This window comes from Drosophila teissieri, chromosome 3R (genome assembly GCF_016746235.2).
Source record: "Drosophila teissieri strain GT53w chromosome 3R, Prin_Dtei_1.1, whole genome shotgun sequence".
Lineage (NCBI taxonomy): Eukaryota > Metazoa > Arthropoda > Insecta > Diptera > Drosophilidae > Drosophila > Drosophila teissieri.
The window spans coordinates 30,862,945-30,871,998 of NC_053032.1; the positions used below are offsets into that span (position 1 = coordinate 30,862,945).

Genomic DNA, 9,054 nt, shown 5'->3' on the forward strand with positions numbered 1-9,054 from the left:
TCGGAAATTTGAATAGCTCAAGAAAAAATCCAGTCTAGGGGCCACACATTTGATCTTTATGTTCAATCTGATATCCATCAAAGTCTTCGAATCTATCATTCCCCTAAGCATTCATATGCTTGCATCATAAAAACCTAATTACTGAATGGAAAACAATCAATAGTGCGCGGCATTCAACCCCTGCTGCAATCGCCACTCGAAAAGGACTCGCCTCGCAGGACTAGAAGCGAACCCACAGGTACTTCACACAAATCACAAAGCGGCAATAATGGCAGCGCCATAAAATACTCGGCCATGGATATGGAAGGATATCTCTTCATTAACAACTGTCGCAGGACGGCCAGAGATTCTCTACAGCCAAAGAGAGAGTGAGAGAGAGAGGGTAGCAGAAGGACGAGAGAGCGCAGGTAGCGAGTCCTGCGGAAAAGGGCCATAAAAACCCAAGGAGTTGAGAATGAGAATGAGCGACGGCTGCTGCGTTCCTTGCTCAATGAATTTTTCGCAATGGCAGCCTGCCGCAGGATCGAAGGATTCTCCAGGGGTGAGTGAGAGAGGATGTGCGAGAGAGGGCATTAGAAGCAACCCTCGCCCTCGCGTTCGACCAATGAACGCCGCGTTTGGCTACCTAAGGGTGATCGACTGCTCGATGAATGGATTTGGGCGGCAGGACTATTAAAACGCCGGCGGTCCTCACAGCAGACAACACAACCCATCGTGATCTCAGCGAGTCCACATCGGAGTAACCAAGGATATATCGAATATATCACAATCCGCAATACCACCAAACGATCCAAACCGTTTAAACACCAAAACCAAGACTCAAAGACACTGCTGCTTAGTGCCAAGTGCCAAGTGAAATTCAATTTGTGCAAACGTCTCTAAAAAATCGCCAAAATTACGCCCCACATCGGTATGCAGTCGTCGGAGGGTTCGCCAGACATGATGGATCAGAAATACAACAGCGTGCGCCTTTCGCCAGCGGCATCGAGTAAGTATACATATCTAGCAAATCAGATACAAAAAAAAACAGAGAAGAAAACCATCTTCCTTCCATCTTATTATTGAATCAAGACAATCCTTTACTTATGCAACTTTCCCCTTCTCTTGCTCTTCCAGGTCGCATTCTCTACCACGTGCCCTGCAAAGTCTGCAGAGATCACAGCTCCGGCAAACACTACGGCATCTACGCCTGCGATGGCTGTGCCGGATTCTTCAAGCGGAGCATCCGCAGATCCCGGCAGTACGTGTGCAAGTCCCAGAAGCAGGGACTCTGTGTGGTGGACAAGACGCACAGGAATCAGTGCAGAGCCTGCAGGCTGAGGAAGTGCTTCGAGGTCGGCATGAACAAGGATGCAGTGCAGCACGAGCGGGGCCCCAGGAACTCCACGCTGCGTCGCCACATGGCCATGTACAAGGATGCCATGATGGGTGCCGGCGAGATGCCCCAAATACCCGCCGAAATCCTGATGAACACGGCCGCCCTGACCGGCTTCCCCGGAGTACCCATGCCCATGCCTGGCCTGCCCCAGCGGGCTGGTCATCATCCTGGTCACATGGCTGCCTTCCAGCCGCCACCATCGGCTGCCGCTGTCTTGGATCTGTCCGTGCCACGAGTGCCCCACCATCCGGTGCATCAGGGACACCACGGCTTCTTCTCGCCCACCGCCGCCTACATGAATGCCCTGGCCACCCGGGCCCTGCCCCCCACTCCTCCGCTGATGGCAGCCGAGCACATCAAGGAAACGGCGGCGGAACACCTCTTCAAGAACGTCAACTGGATCAAGAGCGTGAGGGCCTTCACCGAGCTGCCCATGCCGGATCAGCTGCTCCTGCTGGAGGAGTCGTGGAAGGAGTTCTTCATCCTGGCAATGGCCCAGTACCTCATGCCCATGAACTTCGCCCAGCTGCTCTTCGTCTACGAGTCCGAGAACGCCAACCGGGAGATCATGGGCATGGTGACCCGCGAGGTGCACGCCTTCCAGGAGGTGCTCAACCAACTGTGCCACCTGAACATCGACAGCACCGAGTACGAGTGCCTGCGGGCCATTTCCCTCTTCCGCAAGTCACCGCCGTCGGCCAGCTCTACTGAGGATTTGGCGAACAGCTCCATCCTCACCGGAAGCGGCAGCCCCAACTCCTCGGCCTCGGCTGAATCCAAGGGTCTGCTGGAGTCGGGTAAGGTGGCTGCGATGCACAACGATGCCCGCAGTGCGCTGCACAACTACATCCAGAGGACCCATCCCACGCAGCCCATGCGATTCCAGACGCTGCTGGGCGTGGTGCAGATGATGCACAAGGTCTCCAGCTTCACCATCGAGGAGCTGTTCTTCCGCAAGACCATCGGCGACATCACCATCGTGCGACTCATCTCCGACATGTACAGTCAGCGCAAGATCTGAACACTGGACATGGAGAACATGGAGAGCCTAGACTAATCGCCGCACTCGAAGTGCCTTCCAAGTGCTGGGAACTGTGATAATCTCGGAAGAAGCGCTTTGGACAATACTCGATCAGTGAAATCAACGATTTCACATCTCCAGGTGTCGAGCCTTAAAATAATACGCAAACAACACTCACCTTAATACCTTAACTAACCAGAACTCGAAGTAATCTTAGCTAAAGTCTCTCAGACCATCCAGATGTGTTTCAAATTGCATTCGCAAAAGTTTCAACTTTGCCTGTTAAATACGTCAATCGTAGCTTAGTTTTAAACACACTAGTTTTAAGCGCATATTATTAGCTTAAGGATTTGCAAAAACTTATTCAAAATAAACCTAAAGGTTTTCGAAATTAACATTTATTGGTCTCCTTTGGGTGGAAAAACAATTTTGATGGATATTCAGAACTTCATATTCAGAACTTCGATTTGGATTATCAGAAGTTTGCTTGCAAAGGATTTAAATGGCTAATAGTTTATAATTCTTAAAAAATATATATCTGGAGTTAAATCTGAACTATTTGCCCAACTTTCTGAAAGTGTTATGCCAAACATGGAATCATGAGATTACACACGAAATTATCATACTTTTTTGTGGCCATTTCGTGAGGCTTTTCGCATCTCCAGCGACGACAAAAGCAACCGCACAGGGCAACTCAGTTAATGACAAATGAATTATGCAAATACTGGAACAAAGGAATATTAGATCGCAGAAGGAAACGCGGAAAAATTAGCATAGTTTTTCTGCATGAGCAGGCCAAAGTCGGCATTAATTTGGGAACTCGAAGGACGCAGTGCAATGGCCGCTCCAGTTTTGATATCCTTTCTCTCTCCCGCCCTGAAATTCGAAAAGTTAAAAAGCAAAAATTCACTTTTGTGACTTTGTCGAGCGGCGTTGGATCGTTGGATAGCTGGAAGGATTGCCGGGAACGGGGACAAGGGGACAAGGAACCGGGCATCAGGCATCGGGGATCGGGGATCACTCTGCCGGAAGGACAATTGAATCCTTTCACAATGGCCGAGCAACGTGCAGCCGGAGGTAAATGAGTTTTCGCTGGCGAAGGCTGAACAAACAGTTGCCAAATTGTTCGAATTGCGTTGGCCAAAGTAAACAGAGATGAGTGTATTCCACTGACACACATCCATCCATTCCATGGCAATAGCGACGAGGATGTGCAAAAACCTACCCTAACGGATAGTCCAGAGTTCGAGCCCGAGCCCGATTCCAATCCAACCACGGCACCCAGAACATCCTGCGGGGATTGGGATTGGGAATGGGAATTAAGCATGCTTCGCTGCTGCTGCCATTTCGACTTTCGCCAAAGGACCCTGTGTGTCCTGGGTTCTGGGTCCTGGGTGCTCACTCGGATGCTGTTGAACCCGGGGTAACAAATTGTGATATTTCTATTTCCCTGCGCTGTTGAGCCCTTTTAAGTCCTAATGGCCCTTTATTATCTGCCTTTAGACTTTTAATAGACTCAGGCACCAGCACCATCACCAGGACACAGAGAGCAGCACCCGAGAGGATCTGTGTGTGTGTGTGTGTGTGCGTGTGTGTTGGCCTAATCCTCATCATTCTGTCATCAGTGACGTTTTTCTGCACATTGTTGTTTGGCCATTGTTTGCGTCTTAATTTGCAGTTTTCTCTTGTAGTTTTTGCACTCTCGCCGGCGAGCAAAGGATTTTCACATTTTTTCACTTTTTGATTTCTATAATGTCCCTCGCAGAAGGAGACCATCTTGAAGACGACTTGAACGTCGGGTGTGATGGACTTAAAATCTGCGTAAAACTTGATCAACTGCGAAAAATGTTATTAAAATGAGAAGTCAGCGCTTTGCTTTCAATAGTCCTCAGTTTAGGTAGAGATTAAGCTTGGGTTGCTTTTGAAATCAATCTCAGTTCTCAATTTAATCCATTTGGAAGTGGAAGGCGGCCTGGACTAGGACTTGGACTTGGACTATCTACGCGGACTAACTTGTGCCTCACTCCGCGAGCTTTACCTGCCGAAAGGGGGTGGGAACTGGCTCATCTCAAGTGGCTGGCGATCCGATCCCGATTCCGGGGAAATTCGAAACAAGTAGGAATAAGCAGGAGACTGTGGGATTTTGTATAACGCGTTTAATTCATAGATTTTCGTTGATTAAGTAATCCCCGCAAAGGGCTCAATGAAGGCGACCGTCGGCCGATTAGCGCAGTTCGCGTAAGCGGAATGTACCGAGTTTGTAGCCGTCGGCAGGTGTGGGTTAACAGGTTAAGGGTTTCGCAAGCTTAACCCACACAGGACCTCTCTCGCTCCCACATCGAGGCTGTGCCGTGTGGCTGTGATCCTTATCCAGGCGCAATTACCTAGCGAAACAAAAATATGAGTATGCAAATAGATTTTAATGGGCAGGATTACCCTTTTGCTAAATACCAAATACCAAAATCCTGGCCGGGCGGTCTGCTCACCGCAGCTCCTTTGTTTTCAAATGTAATGAGAATGTCTCTAAGCCAAAATATTAAACATCCGTTTGAGCCTGGCCAGAACATATATATATGCATATATATATGTATGTATACACTGCAAATCCGGCTTCCGATTGTCCGAGTTATTTGTACCTGAATTCAGGACTTCTCTCCCTCTCTCTCTGTCGTCCTGCGGCAAGCAAAAGTCAAAGCGGCGTTGTTCTTGTAAATTGAGTAGCTCGATTTATCGCCAGATCAATTTTCTATATCTGCCGCCCAGATAAGCGGGCATATAATTGTTGCTGTGGCTTATGCGCTGCCAACTAAGCCTGCTGCTTTTCTGGTTGCTCCTGGTCTTCGTTTCGCTTCTTGCTCTGAGCCTTACTTAGTGCCTTAAGTTCTGCTTAACTTACTTTAGTGGGCAAATGGCAAATTTGAGGCGGAAAATTCTGCGAAGTTCTTTGTATTTGCATACACAGCCGTGGCGGCATTGTCTTTGCCGCTTAGTCGCATAATTTGCCAGACAAAATGTGAGCGGAGTAGGGGGCAATGCACTGAGGAAAAAAGTTGCAAATCTATGATATTTTACCAGTCTGCAACGCATAAAGTCAATCAATAATATAAAAGAAGCATATGTATGTACCTACAGTGGCGTGCAAGTATGAGTACATGTTTGCAACTTTTGACTGTTGGCCTAAATAAAAAAGGTATTAGTTAAGCAAATGAACCCAAATTTTTACTGTTGATTCTTTGATTCTTTATTTACAAATTCGTAAAAAAAAATAACAATAATGTAATTCTTTTCGTTAGGAAAAAAATAAAATTTAAATTAACTCGCATGTACTCAATTATGCTCAATTTGAATTTTTCAACAAAAGCTTATCATTTAGTACTTAGTCCAAAGACCCTTAATTCTGATGACGCTTTTTATACGCTTTGGCATACTTTCCACCAGATTTTGAATAATTTCCTTCGGAACAGCTTTCCATTCTTGCTGGATTCGTTGCTACATCTCGTGTTGGTTTGCTGCAACCGATTCGTAGTGTCCCAATCGTCTTTTCACAATCGACCACAAATTTTCGATTGGATTGAGATCAGGACTCTGAGCTGGCCACTCCATTAACTTAAAATCTTGATTTTCGATCCATTCCTTCACGATTTTGGACGTGTGTTCGGATCTCCATCTTGCTGGAATGTGATATCACTCTCATTATAAACGCATTTGTCAACAAAATCGCAAAGATGGGTTTGCAGAATATCTAAATAGTCCTCTTCTTTCATAGTTCCTTCTATTTTCTTTATTGGTCCAAGGCTCCACCAGGTAAAACAGATCCAGACCATGACATTTCCTCCTCCGTGTTTTACTGTTTCCTGTACGTGCCGTCTTTGCAGCGACTCTCCAGGCTTTTTCCAGCAATATTGTTTTCCGTCCGACTGGTATCGATTGAATTTTGATTCATCAGACCACATAACTTTTTTCCAGTCGTCCACTTTCCAATTTTTATGTGCCTTCGCAAATTTTAGCCGTGCTTTTATATTTTTATCGGACAAGGCCGGTTTCTTTTTTTTTAATTCTGAAACGTATCCAATACGCTTAAGTGCTCGACACGCTGTCCACTGGGTGACAGGTTTGCCTATAGCTGCAGAAGCATCCTTGGGTCTACAATTCTTATCCTTTTTAATATTTTGCATCATAAGCCGCGCATCTGCATCGGTCAACAATCGACGTGGACCTCTTCTTTGAATTTTGGGTACCGCGTTTCGCCTTTTTTGAACACGAATGACTGCTGATTGGCTTATATTTAACTTCCCTGCTATTATACGCGTCGAAAATCCATTTTCAGTAAGGTTTATCACTGAATCTTCAACATTTATTGGCAATTTCTTCATATTATTGGTTTTAATAGTTAAGAGCCAAAAACACGTGGAGATTCGTACCTTTTTGGTTGAAAACTTTTATATTTATACTTTTATATTAAACTTTCTTAAAAACAAACGGAAAAATTTTAAAATTAAACTTTCAGTTGAATGAGCTGTCCACCTTTTGTTGAAAAATTCAAATTGAGCATAATTGAGTACATGCGAGTTAATTTAAATTTTATTTTTTTCCTAACGAAAAGAATTACATTATTGTTATTTTTTTTTTACGAATTTGTAAATAAATAATCAAAGAATCAACAGTAAAAATTTGGGTTCATTTGCTTAACTAATACCTTTTTTATTTAGGCCAACAGTCAAAAGTTGCAAACATGTACTCATACTTGCACGCCACTGTATGTACTTTATAAAAACCCTTTTGTAAAGACAGCGATTTATCCACAGAATTGCGCGACTTTTAGACCTCATTAGACAGAACACTTCAGGCAAACCAGCTGCTTTTGTTACAAGTCTTAGATCATCGGCACTGGAGCACTGGAGCAGTGCTATCTAAAGCGATTAGGACGAGGACATCGCGTTACAGGATCAGCGAAGCGTGGCCTCATCCAAAGTACTTTTTGCACTGGTCCTGTATCCAGTCCATTGTATCTGCCCCCTTTTTTATGAACCTAAGTACTTGATGCCCGAGTCTAAGACCCTGGAAATCTGTGCACATCCTTTTGATTGTTGCCATCTGAGTACGGGACAATAGTCGTGGTTTTGCGACGAGTGGACCTCCTGGAGGTGAGAAAAATATTAAGGGCAAATCCGCTGAGCCGCTGAACCGCTGAGCCGTCGATACGGCGAACAATGTCCTCGACGAGTCTTGAGAGCAACTTGCGTTTAACCTCAAGAAAGTAGCAATTGCCCGCATTATTTCGCTGATCGACGCTTGTCCTTTGTTCAAGGGATGCAGTTCGCTGGAAACTCCGCTGGCAGCGAAATTATATTGACAGACTAACAAGTGTTATACGATCTGCGACAGTTTTTTTTCTTGCCGAAACAAAGGGCCTTGGTTCAAGGACTTGCAATCAAAAGCTGGACCACCGCGACTGCAACATCTTGTGTGTTCCCTCGAAGATTTTCAATTGAATAGGGGCTCGTCCGTTGAGAAACTTTTGCTGCTTACGGACTTAATGGAGGATCTGTCTCACGTGTATTTCGTGATCGGAAGTGGTGGCAGCATCTGCTTCTGCGGATGGAAATGTGCCTCCGGGCGGCATCTTTGCGCAGCCTGCTAATTGAATTTGTTGCCTTTTCATTTGATGTTTTCTTTGCATAACAAAGCGGACCGCCGATGGCCTCCGGGTCTCCGGTCGTCGACAAAACGATTGCGTAGATAGTTTGCGATGGGGTTGTACGTTAGGCCGTCCGTGTATCTTTTCTGGGAAAAATGGCGGCCAACTGGCATTTAGAGGCGTTGCACATCATTTAATTAAGCCGTCGCACGAAGCTCTCCCACTGCCATTTTCCGGGCCTCGGAAAAGTTCGAAACTTTTCAACTTCCGGTCAAGAAAGCAGGTGGCCGGTCATCAGGTGCATCCCCGAATGAAGCCATTACCACGGGGTCACGCGATGTCCAACGGCCCACAATCCTGGGAACTTGGGAACTCTTCGGCCTCGGAGTTGACCAGCAGCGGTGAAAAGTGAGAAGTGAAAAGCCGTCGCGTCATCCTCGTCGATGGGAGGCCATATGTCATCATAACGAGACCCGATCAACCCCGAGCTACTGAACTCTCAATAGCAGTAGGGATGCACCGCGAACAAAATAGTTTCAAATACTACATATAAGTTCCCTAAAAATAAACTTTAATTACGAACGTAGTTTTTAGTTGTAGCTTCAAAAATCGTTACATTTCTCACCACTATTCGTCAAGAGCAACCCTGCAAAATCTTTCAGTGTAACAACCCTGCCCTCGCATTCCGCAACAGTTCGATGAGAGCTCGGCAAATATTGAAACAGCTCCCAGCAAGGATCTGTACGAAAGGGGACGGCGAAGGGGAAAGGACTCGCCACTCGAGAAATGTAACAAATCGACTTTGACAAAGCTTCGACCTCAAACTCAACCTCAACCTCAACCTGAAAAACTCAACCTCGACCTGGGAAATCGCGAAGTCGCCAAACACAAACTGTCGCTTTCGGTTTCTCGATTCGGGTTGAGTTGTCGCTGGTTCTGGCCACTTGGAGAGTTGTGAAGTGGCCACTTAACACTCGAAATCGGGAACGAGCTTGCTACACGTCACTCACACCATCA

At 46.1% G+C, this 9,054-nt stretch overlaps 1 protein-coding gene across 1 annotated transcript; it reads left to right on the forward strand.

Annotated features, from left to right (window-relative positions):
• The first annotated feature begins 870 nt into the window (after positions 1-870).
• On the forward strand, positions 871-2,727 carry LOC122621101 (protein tailless). The gene is made up of 2 exons (XM_043798854.1): positions 871-988; positions 1,117-2,727. Exons 1-2 carry the CDS (start codon positions 913-915, stop codon positions 2,397-2,399), a joined length of 1,359 nt encoding a protein of 452 aa, XP_043654789.1. The 5' UTR covers positions 871-912; the 3' UTR covers positions 2,400-2,727.
• Positions 2,728-9,054: the final 6,327 nt, after the last annotated feature.

What these genes read in the sequence shown, in the direction of transcription:
- LOC122621101 (XM_043798854.1), top strand. Translation starts at nt 913, where the DNA reads ATGCAGTCGTCGGAGGGTTCGCCAGACATGATGGATCAGAAATACAAC. An exon ending in CCTTTCGCCAGCGGCATCGA is followed by an intron (nt 989 to 1,116) that starts GTAAGTATACAT and finishes TTGCTCTTCCAG; the next exon opens with GTCGCATTCTCTACCACGTG.